At 46.0% G+C, this 21,781-nt stretch overlaps 1 protein-coding gene across 5 annotated transcripts; it reads left to right on the top strand.

Moving 5' to 3' along the window:
- The first annotated feature begins 250 nt into the window (after nt 1-250).
- Nucleotides 251-21,481, top strand: GLYR1 (glyoxylate reductase 1 homolog). 5 transcript variants are annotated; one of them, XM_015877505.3, is made up of 16 exons: nt 251-309; nt 2,301-2,337; nt 2,940-3,019; nt 6,365-6,503; nt 7,090-7,332; nt 10,103-10,189; nt 11,073-11,129; nt 12,165-12,215; nt 12,306-12,379; nt 13,897-13,996; nt 15,035-15,145; nt 15,443-15,544; nt 16,612-16,774; nt 17,231-17,410; nt 17,895-18,019; nt 18,376-21,481. In XM_015877505.3, exons 1-16 carry the CDS (start codon nt 272-274, stop codon nt 18,448-18,450), a joined length of 1,662 nt encoding a protein of 553 aa, XP_015732991.1. In that variant the 5' UTR covers nt 251-271; the 3' UTR covers nt 18,451-21,481. The 5 variants fall into 5 exon arrangements, with proteins under 5 accessions (XP_015732991.1, XP_015732992.1, XP_015732994.1 ...); XM_015877506.3 differs by having other exon boundaries at nt 15,446-15,544; XM_015877507.3 differs by lacking the exon at nt 251-309 and adding an exon at nt 735-832.
- The last annotated feature ends 300 nt before the right edge of the window (nt 21,482-21,781 follow it).

Genomic DNA, 21,781 nt, shown 5'->3' on the forward strand with positions numbered 1-21,781 from the left:
GAACCGGCCGTCAGGGCGAGCAGCCGGGAACCAAAGCACCATCCGGCCCCGATGGCGGCCTGTCCGTGCTGTCGGTGTCCCGGTGTCCCGGTGTCCCGGTGCTGTCCCGTCCCATGTCCCGGTCCCGCCGTTCCCCTCGCTCCCACCCCCCGGTTGCAGCCGCTGACAGCCCTCCCGCCCACGTGACCGCTCCCGTCCAATCGCCGTCTCCGCCGCCCCCGCCCCTCGGGGTGCCGTGCTGTCCCGTGGTGCATTGCGCGGTGTCGGTAAGATGGCGGCCGTGAGTCTGAGGCTCGGAGACCTGGTGTGGTGAGTTCAGTGCGCTGCGCTGCGGGCGGGGCCCGGCTCGGTCCGTTCCGATCCGTTCCGGTCCGATGGAGTGAAGCTCCTCCGCGGTGCCCGATGGAGCGGCACGGAGGCTCCGCTCGGAGCAGCGGGCGGGGCTCGGTGGGGCTGCGCCCGGTTCGGCCGAGCGCGGCGGTGGGGCCCGGCCGGGCGGTGCCAGGCGAGGCCGCGCTGCACCCGGAGGGGCGGGATCCGGTGGGTCCCGGCGGGTCCCGGGGTCGCCGAGTGTCTCCGTTCCTGTGACGCCGCCCGCGGGGATGGCGGAGCTGATGGCGGAGCCGCTGCCGGGCTCGGGCCCAGCGCGTCCAGGGGAGCGGACACGGCGCGGGGCGACGTGCGGGACCGAGGGGCGGCAACGGGACCGGATGGAAACGGGGCATCAGCCCGGGGGGAGCGGAGGAAAAGGAGCGAGTGACGGAACAGCGGCGATTTGGGAACCGCAGGCAGCGCAATAACACGGGAAAGAGGCTCTTTGTTTGTCTTGCAGGTCAGGATGTGTTGGGATGTGTTGGGGTGTGCTGCTCATTGACGCTCACTGACGCTCCGTCCCTTTGTCACTCCATTTCCCCCCCAATACTCGCAGTGCTTTTGTATTTCCCGATCGGGAGCACTGAGGGGATTCGGCTCCGCTGCAGCAGCCGGGTTAGGGCTCCGTGCTGGGGCCTGCAACAAGTGGCTCATCCCCACACGCAGCTTTGTGTGTTTCCCTCGGGTCAGAAGGAAGGTTTGCTCCTGGCTGCGGGACAGCTGCAGCTTCTCATCTGAATAGCAGACAGTGCTGTGAAGCTGTTAAATACATGTATAAGAAAGTAAATCAATCTTCCTTCCTGCTCCGTTTGCTTCAAACAGGCATTTGGGCAGCACTGCTCTTGGTGTTGGAATGCAGATCATCCTGCTTTAGTTTTGTATGTGATGACCTGGGCAGCTGCCAGCCCCGGGACCATTGCAGCAGATCTATAGCACCGAGACAATAACATACGAAGAGCTTTTAAGTATCTTGTTTAGCACAGGGATGGAAACATCGGGTATGAGCTGTGAGTTCGGTTAAAGTTCTTGGCAGTAGCTCTGCCTGATCAGTGCTACAGAATCTTCTGTACCATTCCCATCTCAGGGGGGGCTGCGCTGCCTCTCGTTGGGAGCTTTTTTGCTCAGGAGTTGGCAGACTCTGGATTCTCTCTTGCGAGGCACCAACCAAATGACTTGTGCTACTGCAGCTTCTGTAGGTGGGAAGGGTAAGGTAGCAATAAAGATGGATTCTGTGGGCTAAGGCTAATAATGTCTGTTCTACTCCTCTGTGAAAAAAGTTGTATTTAGTTCCTGTAATGGAAGCACATACAAGTGTAGGAAGGGAACTTTTCTGCTGTTGTGGCTTTTTTCTATCTTTAACACATCACCACGTGTGGGGCTGAGCATCTGAAGAATGTGACAGTGGAACACCTAGCACAGGGGTCCTGCCGGTTAGTGATTGATTGCCTGTGAGAACTTCTAAGGATCTCAGCTGTCTGAGCTGGAAATCCTTCCATCCTGTGCTTGCTGGACTGCTCTGTCCTGATGGATAGAAGTTACTGACCTGACCTTTGGTTTGATTGCCTGCATCACGGCTTATCTCGGTTCCTTGTGAGTGAATGTCCAATCTTACACGTGCAGTAAAAGCTGTGCCATCCATTCTTCCAGGCGGTAGCTGTGCTGCTGCTGTTCTTATGACTTAAATTCTGATCGTGCAGCCGGTTCGTGCAGACTTTATGGAGGCTCAGTTCAGGTCCAGGCTCATTTCTACCAGTAACAGTATGTCGAGGGCTCACACTTTGCATGTCACGGTAGGTTTTGACTATGAATTGTATTTTTCTCAGTATGAAAAACATGGCGTAATAGAAAGAGGTAGAACTGGGATGTTGTGTTGGTTTTTATTTTTCCCCCCTCTGATCCTACCGCCTAATTGTTCCATTTCTCCGTAGGGGGAAGCTGGGCCGGTACCCACCATGGCCAGGAAAGGTGAGTTGGGTATTTCGTTGTTTTCCTGGTGTTTTTGTTTTTCCCTCTGCACAAAGCTTTACCCAAAAGCTTTTCAGTTAAACATCGGTACTAGTTTTTGCTTTACTTTTGTATATACCATCCACGTGAATCTAAACTGTACCAGTTGGGGTTTTAACTGATGCAAACATTCTCCCTGTCACTGAGCTGTTAGCTCAGGTGTGATGAAAAGCAGCTCATCCAGCACTGGAACTGATTGTTTGCCTCAGACCAGCCCTTATCACCTTCCTGGAAACATTCTTCCTCCCTTCTGTAGTAACTTGATTAGAATATTAGAAATAAAGAGTTCAAGATATTGTTTTAGAGCAATGATACTAAATGGCACTTTTTAATGATTACCATTTTCATGTAAGAACTTCATTGTTGGTGTATGTGTGAGAAAAATGAGATTAATGCAGCTGACAACCATAAACATTTGGTGTCTAAGGATTTATATGAGGATTCACATTTAATCATAACAGATTCACGGTGTCTTTGTAGTTAGGATTAAAAATAAGTAAAATCACAGAGTGTAATCGTTCATTATGTACTTTATTTTAACTTTCGCATTTAATTGCCTTCAGATTGTTAATCCACCTAAAGATCTGAAGAAACCTCGTGGAAAAAAGTGCTTCTTTGTGAAGTTTTTTGGAACAGAAGATCAGTACGTACTGCTTGTTCTCATCCAGTGAAAATGCTGCTCCGTGGAACATCTTCTTTCATGGAAGAAGGTTTTCCCAACGCAGCAAAACATGCAAAGAAATCCATCTGTTGGTGTATGCTGTAGCCACTCAGTGTATGAAGGCTGTACAGACTTATGTGCTTGGTCACATTAGGTTTTAGTTGATGTTGGGAAGTTCTTGGTAACTTGCCATTTTTAGGGGAGTAGGTGTGATGTGACTGGATTCAGTTTTGGCATGTAACTGTTTGAGGGAGGTGCAGCTAAGGGCATTTGTGTATTGCCATGAAGAATAACATGGCTTTGTGCTTGCCACTCCTGATCACAATGTGTTCTCATGCCTGATGACTGAAAACATTTTTGCTGTGCTTTAGGAAGACTTTGCAGCATTGGACTTCTGTAGGCCCCCTTTTTGCACAGCAGAATTTGTTGATTCCAAACATACCTGCACAATGATATTTCCAACCTGCATTAAAAAGGCTGGAATCTGGACTTTTGTGAAGCTGGAAATTATTTTGCTGGTTTTCACTTTTCCCTTTGTTTCTTATTTGGCATTAAATCATGTAATAAGAGTTTTTAAGTCATGCAATCCTACAGTCATTTGCAGGATTTCAGAAAGCATCTTATTTTTGGTGGGGATGGAAGTAACAAATTGAGACCAATTAATGACTGTTTCTTAAGGAAGCTTTTTCAATTGAAGAAATACTCAGCAAAAATAGTTTTAAAATATCAGCTGTCCTTTTCAAGGCCAGGCTGGATGTGGCTCTGGGCAGCCTGGGCTGCTGGTTGGTGACCCTGCACACAGCAGGGGGTTGGAACTGGATGAGCACCGTGGGCCTTTTCAACCCAGGCCGTTCTGTGATTGAGAACTGAAATCTGTAATTGATGGAGCAGAAATGAATGCTGCATATGAATAGGAAGGTTTGCTGGATCTCTGGTAACGTAGGGCAGGTGAATGTCGGTTTGAAGGCAAATAGTGTTTTTATGTTTTGTGGTTGTTTTTTTTCTTGTTAACTAACTCAAGCTCTCAGAGTTCTTTGCAGAAAACTTCTTTGCAGAATGGGTTGTTAAGTGCTGGAGTGGGCTCCCCGGGAGGTGGTTGAGTCACCATCCCTGGATGTCTTTATAATCTGTCTGGATGTGGTGCTCAGGGACGTGATTTAGGGGTGGGCTGTTACGAGTTGGAGTAGTTTGGTTGGATGGAGGTTGGATTTGATGATCTTGAAAGACTTTTCCAACCTGAATAATTCTATGAGTCTGAGTTGAGGAAGTCGACTGTTTCTATCTTCCTAGCTTGCTCTTGATTCTTGTATTTTGTGTTTTATGGATCAAATATGGAGATGTCCTGTATTAAGAAAAACTCGGATGAAGCGGTCGTATGCCTTAAGGTTGTGCTGCAGAGATGAGTGTTTTGATACAAGCAGTGGGAGTTTACTCTGTGTTTCTAGACTCTTGCTGGGGAAAATGCAGCCATCTCACCCAGCGTGGTGCTGAACGCACACACCTGCAGGCCTGTCCCTCGCACTGCTGCTGCCTGTGGGATTTAATCAATTCCTGCTCCACAATTACTGCTCAGAAACTTGCCCGCTTTGACTTGCGTACCCTGTCTGAAAATTGATTAGAAATAAGTACCGTCTCTTTTGCTGCCCTTAAAATAATGTTTTAGACAGGAGAATCTTGTGTACCTGTTCTGCTCCATGTTACACCGGTGTTAAAACTGTGGGAAATCCCTTGTCTTCGAGCAGAGTAACAAAAACTTCAAATCATTTCCCTTAAAAAGTTGCTGTCGGGGGGAAAAATCCTTTTATTTTGATTTAAGAAGGCTCACACGCATTTGTTTTACAAATACTTTTTTTTAAGGTCTGCGTAAACAGGAAGTGGAAATACCAAACTGACAGAGAGTCACCATGTAATGAACAGAATTAGAAATAGGAGGATGCAGAGCTCCTGGTGCTGGCTGTAGTCCATGATCTGATGAGTACACAGGCTTGTACTGGTGTTCCAGTGTGTGTTGCTCCTGTTTCTTTGCATTTACGTCTTTCTGCCCCTTCCAAGCCTGCAGGGTGATACTAATGTATTGTTGATCAGATTTCATGGATCTTTTGTTACTGCCTTGCTGTGTCAGGGTGTGACGGGTGGGTGTTTGTGCGTGGGCCCTTCGCTCATTGTCACCTTACACAGCTGAAGGTGGTGCTTGTTGGTGGGTAGAGTCCTCAGAAGCTCTGAGGGTGGTTGCCAGGCAGTTTGTCAATGGATGGGTAATATCAGAGCATGGATAGTCTGTCTCCTTCTGAGGAATTCAGTATGCCACCATTTCAGGCTGGGGAAAAGCTCTTTCCTTCTGACTCACTTGGTTCCAGTTTCCACTACCGAAGATTAAGGAGAAAGCTGCTTAAAAGTGAGAGTTGATTTGCAGCATGACTGCACATATGTGAGCAGAGTTTCATTCACTCTAATGCGTTTGGCACTGGTTTTGCTGTGGAGTATAGATATAAGCTCTGGTTGTTGTTGAAATCCTGAATGATTTGGGAAACAACTGTAAAGAAAATTCCACGTTGTAGCTGTAACCTTGGACATGATCCGTGCTGAAGGTGTACATGCTAATACTGGCTTAGTGTGGTGCTGCAGTGACGGGATACGTTACCTGGAGGGCTCTGTGTAGCTGTGGTGAAAGACACAGAAAGGAGAGTTTGAGAGCAGTCAGGCTGCTCTGCAAGTGCTGGCTTTTGAAAGTTCCTGCTGAGCTCAGTGCCGTGTTTGTTCGGTTGGTAGAGTTGCTCTGTTGCTTTCAGGCTGGTAGATTTTCTAGAAGAGAACTATTTTTACCCACGGAAAAGGAACTTGTTTCTTGGTTTAAACTGTGACGTGCACCTGTACTCTACAGCAGAGCAGGGTGCCTGGATGTTCATAGCAGGAATAAAATGTCCATGTTCTATTCTAACTGACTTCCTTAGTTGTGGTGCATGTACTGATGAAATGCCTCTATTAAATTACTCTCCAATAGTGAGATTTTGTGAGTCTGTCTGGGACTTTCCTTTTTGAATATCTGTCCTCAGACTGACCTCACATTAGATACACATTAGCTGGTCTTCCATAAGTTCTTAGTGCATTCCATCCAGTTCCAAATATTCTTACATTTCATGGCCTGTTTGGAAGCTGTTTGACTTTTTCTAAACTAGATACTGAAATGGAAGTAGCAGGAAGTCCTACAGGCTGTGGGCACACACACACATACACACACACACACACACTTTATTTCTGGGAGTGGGGTAGTTGGAGAAGCTGCTGTTGGTGAATATAACTGATTTTATTTTTTCCTCTGATTTCAAGTGCTTGGATCAAAGTGGAGCAGCTGAAGCCTTATCACCAGCACAAAGAGGAAATGATAAAGATTAACAAGGGTAAGCGCTTCCAGCAAGCTGTGGATGCCGTGGAGGAGTTTCTTAGAAAAACCAAAGGCAAGGACCAGGTGAGTGAGTGGGTTCTTCTTTATCATGTACATAAAAAAAAGTGTTGGTAAGAATGATGGTGAAATGTGCTTTTATTTGAAAGGAATTGATGGCTTCTGGCAATTTGCTGGGGAGGATTTCATTTTTATTTTCCTTTTTTTTTTCCCCCCCTATTTTACATTTTTATTTTTTCCTAACCTTTCCTCTTCCCCATTCGGTCTTGTCTGATGAGGAATGAAAAGACTTGTTACACTGATGGAGAAAGTGAAAGAGGCGAATTGATCTGCTTATGATGCATTTGTCTTAAGTCTTGGGCTTGGATGTCAGTCTTGCTGTTAGTGGAAGTGCATATGTGTGTGCACACTCCCAGTGAGTCTTCAGATGTCCTTTTCTGTTACTCAGGGACTCAAAGTGAGCTTTTTCACAGGTGAACTAACAAGGAACTTCACTCGCTGACTTCAAGGGGCTAACAGTCTAGTTTTCGTGTTCCCATGCTGTTGGTTTGCCTGATAGTAATCAGCGCGGGGGTCCTTCACATCCTTGGTTTTGCATGAAAGTCATTCGAGCTCTTCTTGCCTTACCGTCTTCTATTCTGTAATCTCTCAGGCATCTTCCCATAACTCCAGTGAAGAGAAGAATCGGCGTAATTCCAGTGAAGAAAGAGGCAAGCAATCTGCTGGTGAAGAGAAACGCAAAGCCAGTTTGTCTGAAGGGAAGTTGAAGAAGGGCACAGGGGAAGGCAAAAAGAGGGTCTCTTCTGTATCGTCAGAGAGAGGATCAAAGTCACCTTTGAAAAGAGCCCAGGATCAGAGCCCCCGAAAGCGGGGGCGTCCACCCAAGGATGAGAAGGTTTGTGTTGTGCATGTCCGCCAGTGCCCTCTGTGGACTTTGCAGGTGGACTTCAGGGATGACTGGCACCTTAACTAACAGGCCAGTGTCAAGAGTCAGTTCAGTATCAGATTTTTTTTTTAAGCTCTTCCATGTGTCTTCTTCCAGACCAACCGGCTCTCAGATACCTTTGACAAGCACATGGTTGATTCTTCCTGTGCGTTTTTAGCAGTTAGTTACTTTGAGTAGCTCTAATTGTATCTTTGAGAGGGCTTTGAGAAGTGTCTCATGAGACTCTGCCTTCCATCTTACCATCCCTGAAATTCAGTTGATGTGGGAAGGATTAGTGAGGAGGTGTGGCTCTTCATCTGATTCTGGATTCCCATCTCATCTCATCTGCTTTAAATGATTTAGTGATTTATAATCTCTTAACTTCACCCTCCCTGCTTACTGAGGGTGGGATGTTCTTAAGGTCTAAGGTGTGAAGAAGAAATTATTGTGGCATGGGGATAATGCATCAGAAAACTAGTTGTATTCATTCCCGCTTCTACGCTATAGAATATATTTCCATCCTCCATTATAAAGGTCCAGCGCTGGAGCATTATTATTTTATCCTCATTACTTCCCTTGTTTACTTCCGAGCATCACGACAGAAACAGTAGCCAGCAATATTTTGTCTACTGTAGAGCAGAGTACCCATCTTTATGTATTGTGGAGCTCCCTGTTGTGGTCCAGATCTTGTCCAAATGGATAGAAATTTTAGTGGATTACTACACTGCACGTTCTTCACTGGAGACTGCACCTGAGGACTGTTGGGAGGCTTCAACTGATGCGCCGTGCTACAACAGTGTGCTTGCTCACTGCTGCTTCAGAGGGACTGCCCTACTCTGTGCCCCATAGCCTTTGCTTTCAGTGTGCTTCAGGATGCAACTCAGGATAGTTGGTTTCCATCTCCTCAATTGTTGCAGGATTGGCCTTAACAGGTTGAATAGCGAACTCTTGATGCCTTGGTGGTAAAACAAAGCCATCATTTCAGATATTTGCTATGAAGAGATGCTTCTGAGATGTTACTATAATCACATCCTATCTTTGATTGTATCTGTTATGATGAAGTCGTGGACCATTCTTTTCCCTAATGTAAAATGCTTTTTTGCCTTCGAGGTAAATTCAATCCAATCTAATCAAAATGAATAATGGGAGAATTCCAGTAGTGCTGACACGCTGCATTCTTAGTTTTTCTTGTATGAGCTGCCTTGGGGTATTAGAGAGAGCTTTGAGTGACTTAATTACGGCACTAGAAATTTTTACTGGGAAACTGCAGGTGGAGAGGCTTTAAACAGCTTACCACAAAGTTCACCTGCTGGGGGGTAAATGCCGTGCTGCAATCTGTGCAAGTAAGCTGGTTTGTGTAGGAGAGTACCTGTGCAGGATCTGAAAGGCAGCACACTGAGACATCACTGTGAAATTATAATAGCACTGTCATAATGCTATACATTTCAATCCATGACATAAATTCTGCTTACCTGGGTCTCATAACTTCCCAGAATTATTAGTGTTAAGGGGAAGAAGACGTTTGTCACTTGTGAATTATTGCAGTGTTGGGATTTGGGATGTATTTTTACTTTTTTGGTTCAGTTGTTTTGTCCAGTCACAATTCTGGCTTTCCAAGCACTTGGGATGCATAAAATTCAAGGATTCAGTTTTTACTGAGGCGTGGTCTATCTAGAAATACTCTGTAGGCATATATGTTCATTCAGATACTTTCGTTTTAAAGTGTATGGGGATATTTTCAAAGGACCAACGTGACCTCTGATGTATCAGAGCAATTTTCATCCGTGCTTTGCCAATTGAAGCAGTGGTGTGGTCTCTAAGAAGAGGATTCTAGCATACAGTGGCACTCTAAGGCTGGAGGCTGATGTCTAAGTTGTCCTTGTTTGCAGATGAAATGTTTGCATCAGTGTCAGTTACCTCCAGCAGCCTTATTCTTACTTGTTTTGGAAACAGTGCTCATCTCTGATGGTTCTTTGTGGACACTAAGATACACTGCATTTGCAGGAAGTGCATTTCATTTCTGAATCTTCATCTCAGGAAGTTAACACATAACGTATAGAAACTTTGCACGTTTTCTTCATAAATAGTAAAGACCCGTGTTTCAATCTTTACCTGTGGAAATAAGGATGAACAGATCAAAATTTATCAACAGTAAGTAATGGTGCTTTAGGTGTCATTGCGACATGTTAAGGAGTGGGAACAGTTCATGTATGATTTCCAGTTTCACGCAGTCCGGAAACTACAGCAGGTGTGACTGTATGAGGTGCACACTTAGAAGGTTTTTCTGCTAACAGGTAGTAACAGGTCGGCTGCTGCCTGTTTTTAATGACTGGAGGATGAGAACAGCTCAAACCCCTGTTTGGTGGTGATGATCTTTACCCCTTTGTTTAGCTTTTTTTGCATCCACTTGAGGGAAATGCTGGATCAAGTGTGTTCATTTGTTTTTCGGCTCATTGCATGATTACACAAGTGTGATTATTCCTGTTACAGCTTCTGAAAAAACCATTCTTTGTATGTAACTGGTTGAATTTTGTTGTTGATAGCTCATGGTTTTTGTTCTTGTTTTTTTTTCACTTTGCATCACCTGTGTTGGTAATACACCATTGCTTGAAATATTACCTGTTTGTGGACAGGCATGCATAGTGCTTTTCAAAACTGTGTGCTCTTGCAGTCCTGTTGCTGTTACCAGCCACGTAGCCAGGTTGTAAGCTCTTTTCTGATCTCCCTTGTATTTCCTCAGGACCTCACAATTCCAGAGTCCAGTACAGTGAAAAGAGTGATGACTGGAACAGTGGCTGGATTTAAATGGCCACCAAGCGTCAGTGAGGTGAGAAACCCTGGGCTGGCTTTACAGCATAGTTGTGCAAACTCAGCTCGTAGCTGAAGATGATCTAGAACCTTTTGTCTCAGTATGAAATAGTGGAGTTCTCCCTTCTTCCTAAGGTGCTTTCTTTGTCATTCTGTATTGTAACAAAGCTGGACAGTACCTCTGGGCAGCTAGTAAGTATGTTGGAAAGTGAGATTTTTGCCCTTGTGGAGCAGTCTGCAAATTCACACCCAACTTGTTGTGTGTGTTTTTGCAGTTTTGATTTCCAGAACTGGAACAGAAGACTTGGAATAGGCTCTCCGTGTCTGGAGATATATGATATCGGACTGTTTACTTCAGTTTCCTTCGTTACCAGCTTTTGGAAATCTTTCCTTTTGTACATAAATAATTAAATGATCAAGCAGAGGAAGATGAGTGCAACTCTCGACCAGTGCTTAGAGTGTTCATTGGAGAGATGAACTCTCCAGCTGCCCATCATGTGACTGCTAAGATTAATGTTCAGCCACTACCCACCATTAGTATGTTTGAAGGAATTCCTTGGGAGCTGGAAAGTGTTTTTATTTCATTAGGAGAAGGAGATGGGATATGGGACTACAGATGGGGAGGAGAGGCTATTTCTTCCTTTGCTAATCCTGCTTATAGTTTTGTTTTGATTTTCTGCAAAACTTCCAAAATGAGGGATTTAACTTAAATGGCTTTGCTTTGGAAATGAAACACAATGTAAACTGCTGTATCAAAACAAGCTGCTTGATACATCTGTCAAGCATTAAATATTTCTCACCTGAAGTTACTGTTGTGCAGCTCGGGAGAACAAGGGAATAATGCTGCGGTTGCTCAGTGACTCTCTGGGGATGTTTCTGAGTCTCTTCTCTTTTCTCTGCAGCCTGTGAAGGACAGTGATCCACACTTCCATCACTTCCTGCTGAGCCAGACGGAGAAGGTGAGGATTTGGCAGACAGGATAATTCTGCTGATCGCTCTAGCTTGGCATCCTGCCCTTTGCTGGGATGAAGGTCTAATTACAAGGAGCATACATAACCAGCTCTGAAATTCTGCTCTTTGGGGCCTAGCAGCAACGAAACTCCCGTGTGCAGTCTTGTCATTTGGTTACTTTCCAGCATTTAGGTTTAGAGTGGTTTGGCAGTGAAGACAACAATTAGATCAAGACATCAAAGATTACCTTGCACCAGGATTTAGATTTGTTCTGTTAAATTCTGCTTATTGAATATGAAGGCTAGAAAATGATGTTTTACTAATTGCAACCCCGTTCTTTGTTTGACAGCCATCCTTCCAATTTCTTCATCTGGATAAATTTGTTAATTAACTGAATATGGCAAGAAGATTGTCCCTGACCATGTAAAATGTAGCCAGCTTTACAGTTAGAAGCCATGCAGGATTTTGTATTCAGCCTGTGAATGTCAGGAGGAAAAGAAGATCATGAATTAAATGAAAAATAGTGTATATCTGGTTGAGGATCTGTGCAGAGACAGATTAAGAGCAGCTCAAAATAAGCAGCCTGAGCAAGAGCAGCCTTCAGCACACAGTTTGCTGTAAGCCGCATGCTGCCTTAGGTTAACAGAAATGCTTTGCTTCAGCAGCTACGCTGACATAATGAGCACAGGCACGGTGTTCTACATCAGGCTGTAGAGATCTGTTTTCCTTGGTTCAGATGTGAGAGTGGGGATGTGCTGTATCCTTGATGTTGGAGTGCCTGCTGTGTGAACTACAGAAAGGATTTTGTAGTCCCTGCGTCAGAAAACAGTCTGAATTGTGAGAGCGGGGTAGGAAGGGAAGAACTTAATATGTTACAATAGGGTTTTATTTTCTCTGGTTGAGGGAAGCCTGAGAGTTTTCCTGTGCTGCAGATGGTGTGTGGGTGAGCTGCCTGTTTTCTTTGTAGCGAGGATACGGTCTGTTTGCTCAGCAGAGCAAATCAGCACTGTCCTTCTCCTGAATGCTTTGTTTTATCCATACAGCCAACTGTCTGCTATCAAGCCATCACAAAGAAGCTGAAGGTTTGTGAAGAGGTGAGGCAGATCTTTGCTCTGATGGATTGTTCTATATTGTCATAAGGGCTGGCAGTTCCTCCAGAGCTCTATGGTCTTTTTTTCCTTTAGGAAACGGGATCCACCTCCATCCAGGCAGCAGACAGCACAGCAGTCAATGGCAGTATCACACCCACAGACAAAAAGTAAGATCTCCAACACACTTCAGCCATTTCCCTTCCTTTTTCTCCTTTCCATCTCACTCATGCAGCCATTATCCAGCTTGTCACTGAGAATAAATAAACCTAACATTTCTCTCTAGACATCTCCTCTGTTCTTGTGTGAAACACTCGTTTGGGTGGAAGTGGGAGGCAGGCAGCTAAGATCAAAACAGGAGCTGTGCTGCGGAAGAGTTTAGAGCAAGGTCTGCCCTGGATGTTCTTGCATCTCAGTGCTTTCCTGCAGTTGCCCTTTTCCTGCAGGGCACGTTGCAGAACACGAAGCAGCAGTATTTCTGAATGCCATGTGAGGCAGGGCGATAAAAGGATATCTTTCTCCAGCGGTGCGTGGCAGTTGACCGGGGCTGTTTAATTGCTGAGCATGTAGAAGGCAAGCGGAAGAGGGAGGCTCCCAGCACAGGAGCTTTGCTATGCAACACGTGAGCTTTCTGGTTTCTTCTAACGTCGCCGTTCTCCTTTCTAGAGTGAGACGAGCCTCACTTGAGCTTCCTGTTTCACTCTGTAACTTCCGCTGTGCTCACTGCGCTCAGGCTGCGGCTCACTGTTTGCCTTTGGGGTCATTTCTCATGGGATATCAGTTCTCAGCTGTACTCGGGGAAGCAAAATAACAATGAAGCTGTTCAGGTAAAATAGTCTCTTAGGAAATGTGGCTCAGAGCCGGGTTGGGAGAGAGAGGAAGTCTGTTTCAGAGCTCTGTAAGTAGGTGAACATGTTGAAGGAGCCTGTAGTGACGTGTGATCTGTCTGAATTAGTTTGCTTTGACAAAATAGTTGGCTGGGGAAGTGCAGGTGACTTGAGAAAGCCACAGTGCAACTGTAGTCTGGTTAGTTATGAAGAATTGCCTTTTGGGGATTGTGAGGCTGAGGTTACATCAGGCATGTGAGTGAACGAGTCAGTTTCCTACTGAAACTGTGGTTGGGTGTTAAGCTGTAGCTGCAGCAGTGACTGCCAAAGAGTTCCAATGACAGGTAATTACAGAGATGAGACTTGTTAGTTTATCATCTTTTTCTTGAAATGAGGAGAGCAAAACTCTCCCCATCTTAGGAGAGGAAAGGCAGCAGTTATCTGGGGTTGTCATTTGTGTTGACCTGTACAGGACTTCCATTTCTTTGTCAAGTTGCAGCTGTGGAGAGGTGTTAGGAGAGCACAAGAGCAGCAAATTTAATCGAAAGCAAACTAATAGAAAAACCAACAGTCCCTCAACCTTTAGCATTTAATTACTCTTCTGAAACAGATTTAAGTCTTACTAGAGGAAATTGATAGTGATGTTTAGTATGCAAAACAGACGCTAGCTTGCTGTTAAAGCACAGTGTCTCCCCAGTTTGGAAGTCCTCTTCTGGCTGTGGCTGCGTTGTGGTCTGGTTTTTGCTGGTTGAGCTCCAGGTTTTGCCCGTGATGGCTTCCAGGATCAAGGGGAGCTGACAACAACTGCTTATCTGTTACATAATCCTTTCCCTGCATTAATGCTTCTCTCTTCCCATCAGGATAGGATTTCTGGGACTTGGTCTGATGGGAAGTGGCATTGTCTCCAACTTGCTGAAGATGGGTCATACTGTCACTGTATGGAACCGGACTGCTGAGAAGGTAAGTGTGTACCTTAGGTATAGGTAGTGCTTTCCTTGCTTAAACATTTTTCTACTACCTCTAGTCACCAGTCAGTGGTGCCTGGGAGAGGACGCTAGAAACACAGATATGTTTGCCACACTGTTTTACTATTCTTTCCTGAGTGCTTGTGAGTGGCCACTTCATACTAGAAGCTGTGAACAGTCCCCACCACATTGTTGTTTTGATATTAAAAGTTGCATCTTTGTGTCCCTGTTGAGGACTGCGACATAAAGCTCTTCCAGGGCATACTGCTGATTCAGATAGCAAGTCACTGTGTTTTGGAGCTTGACAAAAGGACTATGTGCTGGGAGGTTGATCTCAGGAGTGGTGTGGTGAGATGCTCTGCTTTGACCGCGGCTTCATCTACACATCCATTGTGCTGTTTGCAGTAGGTGAAGATTCTGTGGCAAATGTGCTGTGTCATGAAATGAAACCAGGTTAAGAATGTTCCTTTTCAGAGTTGAAATTGAGCTAAATGGCTATGCAGTTATATCCTAGCTACTAGAAGACGTGCATGCATCAATTATATTGTGAAATAGCATAAGGCAGGTAGGGTTCTGTGGCTACTGGGTTTTAAGGATGTTTTCTAATTACAAAACATGGGGATAGCGTGGGAAGGAATTAAGAATTTGAAACAGCAGCCCTTTAAAGCCTGTGTCAGTCTCAGCTGCACAAATCCTGTTTAATGTTCAGCAGCACCTTTTGCACTGTTTACCAGGTGTTTCTTTTTTGCAGCCATCTCCCCTAAAAACTGCAGCATTCAGTCTCTTAGAATTTTTCACCTAAGCCTTCTCTCTTGTGCCTTGTTTTGAAGCTCTTCTCTTGAGGGTTCAGAAAACCTGCAGAGGAGCCCCTTGGGCGTAGGAAGTGAACCTACAAAACCCAGCCCAGTTACTAAATAATTAATACACTTGACTCATGTTGGGTCTGGCAGTAAAGTTTGTTTAATCAAAATTCTAGAGATCCCATTTGGTTTCTACTTAATTTTACTTACATTTCAATTTGTGACTTTTGCAGTGTGATTTGTTCATCCAGGAAGGGGCAAGGCTGGGAAGAACCCCTGCTGAAGTGGTCTCCACCTGTGACATCACCTTTGCCTGTGTATCAGATCCAAAAGCAGCAAAGGATGTAAGGATTAGCTCTTGTTCTTCCTCCACCACTGAGTGCTAGTTCTGATTCCTACTGATGAAGGTAGCCTGGGTTATTGTAGGTGCTGGACAGGACAGATATGTAAAGTTGTTTCCCAGCAAAGTCACACTCACCTCCCAGAAAGTCATACTCTACCCCCAGAAATATATTCCATAGGGATTGGGTTTTGATATCGTTTTATGCACTACCACTGCAGTGTCAGACTTTCTTGGACTTGGAGGGTTTGGGTTTCTTTGCAGACACCCTATTGCTTTACCGCTCTTCTGTTCCTCACAGCTGGTGCTTGGTCCGAGTGGAGTGTTACAGGGGATTCGACCAGGGAAGTGTTATGTGGATATGTCCACTGTGGATGCAGATACAGTCACAGAATTGGCCCAGGTAATCACATTAGCTGATCCTCTAACACTTGTGACTCAGCAGCAGTACTGCAATACTTGTTCTGGGCTTTAAGCTGTTGATGATACAGGTGTTTTGTTAGACTTCTTAGCTTGTGCTAGAGGAGACTCAAGTCTCAAGCAAAAGAGACAGAATGAATTGTCACATCTTGACCAGTGAACAGAGCTGGGTAAGATGTACTCTGACTATTGTGGCAAAGTCTGTAGGTTTGTCAGGGCTGTCAGGTGGCACCAGTGCAAACTGCCTGAGTCTTTTACCCTATGGAAGTATTTACTTGGTATAGTATCGAACCGGTACGGATTTGGTATTTGGTAGTAAACTGGAGGAGGAACACTATCTGGATGTGTAAGTGTTCTTAAACTGATAACATATATAATCTTATTTTAAGTGCCCTGGCTATGGGGAAAAGAGTGCCTTCAGATTTCACTCTGTAGAAATTTTTACGGGGAGAATTGATGTGATTTGATTTACTTCTGGCACGGCATTTTTTGATTTCTTCTTTGACACCTTGGTTGTTATCCTCAGCCCTTAAATGAGTGTGTGTTACTGCAGGAAGAAGGGCAGGTAGCATTGGTGAAGTTTTAAGCAGAGATGATACAGTAGTGCATAACACAGACATTTGTAAGATGCATAGTCACATACCAGTAAATGTCCGGCCAAAGAGCTGTGCTGGAGGCCTTTCATCTTTGGGGAGGGGTTAAATACAAAGTAAATAATCTGAGAGTGCTGTTCCTTGTGAAAAGCTTCAGGCCTGTTTCTTCGCCGTTTCAGGGTGCCATGGCAGAAGCACAATAAGCTCAGCTGCTGAAAGTATTTACCATTAAGATAAGAAGCATTGCTGAGAATGAAGGCAACTTTTGTGCTCAGGCACGCCTTTCAGGGTGTCATGCATCATGTTGGGTGTATTACAGTGCTTCCCTCTCCTGTTTTTGTGCCTTAGCTGTTTGTGCTTTAAAATTCTGTCCTCAGACAGCGCTCTTGCTGTGCTGCCTATTCAGGATCAATGCCTGCTGTTTGTGCACTGCTAACCAGAGATACTGTTCTTCCAGGTGATAGTGTCCCGGGGTGGTCGCTTTTTGGAAGCACCAGTCTCAGGAAATCAGCAGCTATCAAATGATGGGATGCTTGTGATCCTGGCAGCTGGTGACAGGGGTTTATATGAGGACTGCAGTAGCTGTTTCCAAGCGATGGGGAAGACCTCTTTTTTTCTAGGTAACTGAAACACTGAGGGCCTGATAGCAGATTCTTACTCAGTGCGAGGACTGGGCTATTGAGGAAGGAGTCTGAGAGGCATGTGCATCATCTTTGTAGGCTGTTGGCAACAGGGATTGGCTGTTTTCTGTCTCTATCGGCACTATGGGAAACCAGCCTGCTCCCCTGGAATTCTGCCATTTTCAGAGCCTTCAGACTTAAGTTTTCTTTTTTGAACGTTGTCTCATTTTGGAGAATCTGTGGTGCTTTTTATTTTTAAATGATACTTTAATTTCTCCCATTGTTTGAGTGCATGGGAAACAGATAAGTTTTCCAAAGCCTGTAAGGGGAAGGGACAGCTGTAAAGTGTTTGGGATCAGTGTGGGAAGCGTAGCAGTGTTAATACCGTGTGGGGTGGGGGAGCAATCCTGCTGCATCTGTTCCGGAGGAATGTTCAGTGCTGTATTTTGCTTCCAGGTGAAGTAGGTAATGCTGCCAAGATGATGCTGATTGTGAACATGGTCCAAGGCAGCTTCATGGCTACAATAGCAGAAGGACTGACTTTGGCTCAAGTGACTGGTCAGTCCCAGCAGACCCTTCTGGATATCCTCAATCAGGGACAACTTGCCAGCATCTTCCTGGACCAGAAGTGCCAAAGTAAAGTTCTCTTACGGTGTTTTATTATAGAACGTTTGTCGCTATCTGTCAACATTTCAGTTAACGATGGAAGGAAGGGAATCATCCCAGCTTCATCAGCGTGGGATTCTGGTTGCTTTAAGCATTCTGTAGATGAAGAGCTGAGTTCTGTTCATTAGCCTTTATAGACAGAGACCCTGAGAATACATCTCAAGCTCTGCATTGTCTGCAGCCTGCTTAGGTCTTGAGTTGACAATGATGATTTCATTGGGATGGGGTAATAAGTGAAATGGAGGGCAACTGCTTTGTCAGTGGGCAGAAGTGATATTATCTGCTGTGGTGGGATGAGGACACAAAGCAGAGAAGCAGAAGGTGCTAAAAGCAGTGTGCCTGGTGATCACCATGTGGGAAAGGGAAGTTTGATGCTGAATTGCATGGCCTTGCAGTGTGATAGGCTTGGTTTACTTTTGTCGTGCTTATTTTTTGCATGCATTCCTCTCAACAGATATCTTGCAAGGAAACTTTAAACCTGATTTTTACCTGAAATACATTCAGAAGGATCTTAGATTAGCTATTGCACTGGGTGATTCTGTCAACCATCCAACTCCTATGGCAGCTGCTGCCAACGAGGTGAGAGTTCAGATGTGTGTGTTACTCAGTGTTTCTTCAGCAGGTGGAGTTAGAGCTGTTTGTCACCAAGGGAGAAGATCTGAGAGTTATGTGCTGAGACAAAGGAACAGCAATTGGAATATATTCTGAGTAGGATGGAATTTAATTTCATTTGATGGTAGAAGCTCTTATAGTATCACATGAATGAAAACAAGTGACCTAAACAAAACCCGGAGTGTTCTGACTTGAGCTGCTGTAGTTATTTGAAGCACTGTGCAGTTTTCTGGTTTATAGTGATCAGGAAAGCAGTTTTTCTGCCTTGGGAAAGGCTTCTCACAAGGGCAGGCACTGATCCTTTTCTAATTTCTCTTCTCTAGGTCTATAAACGAGCAAAAGCGTTGGACCAATCAGACAACGACATGTCTGCAGTGTACAGGGCCTACATCCACTAGGCTGCACCATTCTTACTGTTAATACTATGATTATTGATTAATATTATTATGATACTGGGTTTTAACTCTGGACCAGTCCATCTCTGTCTCTCCATTTCCTTTTATACACAGACTTTGAGCTCTGCCATGGAGGCAGCTGCTGCGGTCAGCCTTCCCCTGGTGGCAGAAGGGGGGGAGGAGGGGGCTCGGATTGTTGCAGTCTAATTAGAAAATCCATGCCATGCACTGACAGTCATGGAACAGAACAGTGGCGGCTTGTTCAGAAGCTCTGAGGCAACTCGGCCAGAAATCTGCTGCTTGGCTGCTTTTATTTTCTTCTTTGTATGCTTGTCCAAGATGCTGTTTCTAACGATCCCCTTTCTCCTTTGCTGTGAAATAATGCGTGTGTTGGACTTCTTGCACCAAGGGGACAGGTCACATACATCCCATCTACCTGTGAATATCTGTAAAGTCCTTGGTCCCAAGTAAGGTGAGGAGCACTCCTGTTTATCACCCACTGTTTGAGAACAAAGCACCTCCCGTGGAGGGGAATGACAGTTCCAGAAGGTAACGGGGTTGCATGCAACACTGTCTTGATTCTGTTTCTTTTTAAGCTTCCACCTCCCCAGCACCTTGATGGAGGAATTCCTCAGTTTGTTGAGAACAGCTTGCATCCATGTCTTCCCCTGCCCAGACAGCTCTAGCATAGGGAACCTTACTGAAAATGGGAGAATACCAGTGTAAGCGTGGCCTCCTAAAAGGCTGATGGCAGCTGCCCGCCCCACTGACAGCATGGGAGCTTCACAGATTTGCATAAAAAGCTGCAAAAGAAACATTTAGCTTAAAACTTAGCCAGAGTTGTTTAATTTGGTGAAGGAACAAACTGTAGGGCGCTGCTCCTGGCCTTGGTTTGTGTCACTTTACTGTTTGCTTTCCTTTTTATTTTCTTTTTTTTTTTTACCCCAAGAGTCAATAATTACAAAGGCGCCTTGGACTGTAGCGGTGTCACAAGCGGAGGGATGAGTCTGAGAGGTGTGAGAGGAATGACCGTGGTGCCAAGAGATGGCGAATCCTGAGCTCCTTCCCCTGCTATCTCTGGCCTTTGCATGGTCATTTTATCTGTTAACCTGACTGCCCATCTGCAAAGGTGGGTGATAATTACCTACCTCACAGGGATATCTTGTGTAACCATTAGTGATCTTGATATGTGTTGGGTTTTCTGTAAGTATTCTTAGTGTTACTGCTCAGAGTACAACGTGGGCACAGCATGAGAATATTCCCTGTACTTGTGACTCTGCTTGTGGCTGGGTATCAGCTTCTGGGAAGGCTGGTGGATGTAATGGGAGGCTAATGCTGCTGAGCTGTAGTCTAAACACGTGGGACTTGAACTGCAGAGGCCAAAGCTGAAGAGCAGAGCTGATCTCTGTTGGTAGCAGAGCAAAGGACGCCTGTCTGTAAAAAAACAAGAGATGCACAGAGCGTGTTGTTGATTTTAACCTTTTGGTGTAGCCTTTTAGGAGGATTCTTCCATTTTAGATTTGCAAGTTAGTAAAATGCCAGTAAGAAATGTTATTAGTCAGAGTTGCTGCTCGGTGGCACAATCTCTTCCCTTCAGCTGGGATTACAAAAGGAAAGAAAGCAAATGAAAATCAGGCTGTGCTGCTCCGAGTCCTTGAGCTCTGCCCCCTCACCCTCTTGTTTTTCTGGGAGCTCAGTGGTTATTTATGAGCATTTTCCTGTGGTTTAGGATCTGTCACCAATTCTGTCTGCAGCGAGTGTTTGTGGTTCGGGGCACCTTATTAAGAAACAGAGGGAGTTCTCAGATGCTCATAGTGAGACGTGACGTGGAACATCTAATGCTGTCAGTGTTACTTGGGTGATGTTTCACCCGCTGCAGTCGCTGTTCTTTGTGGGCTGATGCTGTGCTGCACTTTGTGTCCTGTGGCAGCAGCTCCTGATAGATCAGTGAGGCATTTCTGTGCCCGTTTGGCAGTGGTATCGCTGAGCAGTATTAGTTACACATACGTGTTTCTTTGACAATACAGCTGTCATCCTGCATGTAGATATTCCTATTAAAGGCACATAGAAGACCCTCACGTTTCCCATCTCAGAGAGCTCAGCTGTCAGCAGTCCTCAATTGAACACACTGCAGATGGAAGTCACGTACTGAGGGTGTCTGTGGATAGTTGTGTTGGGCGCAGGGGCTGGGACCGCGTGTCTTGTAGCTGGAGGAGTGTGTGGGAAATAAGGGAACGGGAGGAGCCGTCCCGGGCCCGCTGGGCACAGAACCGTGCCGGGTCGGTACAGCGGAGTAAGTAGATTGAACATGGGTCTGAATGGAGCCGTCAGGGATCGCCTTCGTTTGAGTCCGCGGTGCCTCCGATAACGGGCAGCGCAGGAGGAGCCTCAGGGGTGGTGACATGGTGACATCCATGGCAGGGTGAGCTCGGAGCTGCTGCCGGGCGCTGTCAGCGCTGCCCAACGGCTTTGAGTGTGTGGGGAGGAGGGAGCGCTGTGCTGTGCTGTGCTGGGCGGGCTGTGCAGCTGCTTTGGGGCCGGCAGTGTCACACTCAGCTCCGTTCTTTGTGCTCGGGCTCCGTTTGTTCCAGGCCTGAGCCCCGCGTGGGGGAGCAGCGGGTTGGGGCGCTGGGATAGAACTGGCGGTGATTGATTGACAGGTCTGGCGGTGATTGACAGGTCTGGCGGTGATTGACAGGTCTGGCGGTGATTGACAGCCCCGTCGCCCCGCACTGTCCATTCTCCCATCCCTCGCTGTCCCGTTGTTGCCCATCCCGTTGTCCGCTCCGTTCCCGTTATTCCGGCCGTTCCCGTTATTCCGGCCGTTCCCGTTATTCCGGCCGTTCCTTCCCCACCGGCTCCTCCCGTTAATTAAGGTTGTGAATGTTTTATTTTTTTCGCCTCGTTTTTAATGAACGTTTGTCCTTCGGAATTAGGGTTGTGTGCAGATGTTTCAATGGCAAAACAAAAGGTTTTTTTTGTGCAATTAACGAAGCTACTGGCAAAAGGAATAAAACGTTTCTTGGTAACACGACGCTGTTGTGGCCGTTTCTGCAGCCGGTTCGTTGCGGTTCGGCCGCCATGACAGACACCCGCCATGACGCCCCCCCCGCCCCGCACGTGTCACCGCCGCGCCTCGGCCCAGAGGGCGGGACTAAAAAGCAGCCAATAAGGGAGGGAAGGGGCGGGGCTGGGCGCGTGCTCCCAGCTAATAGGGAAGAGAGGAAGCGAGGTTCCCTGCGGGGCTGTAGCCAATAGGGAGTGTGGGGAGGGGGCTGGATGCAGAGCAACGGCCAATAGAGGAGGGCGGGGGCGGGGCTTGCGGTTTGATAGA

The sequence above is a fragment of the Coturnix japonica genome, chromosome 13 (genome assembly GCF_054131305.1).
Source record: "Coturnix japonica strain WE chromosome 13, WE-NBRP24, whole genome shotgun sequence".
Classification (NCBI taxonomy): domain Eukaryota; kingdom Metazoa; phylum Chordata; class Aves; order Galliformes; family Phasianidae; genus Coturnix; species Coturnix japonica.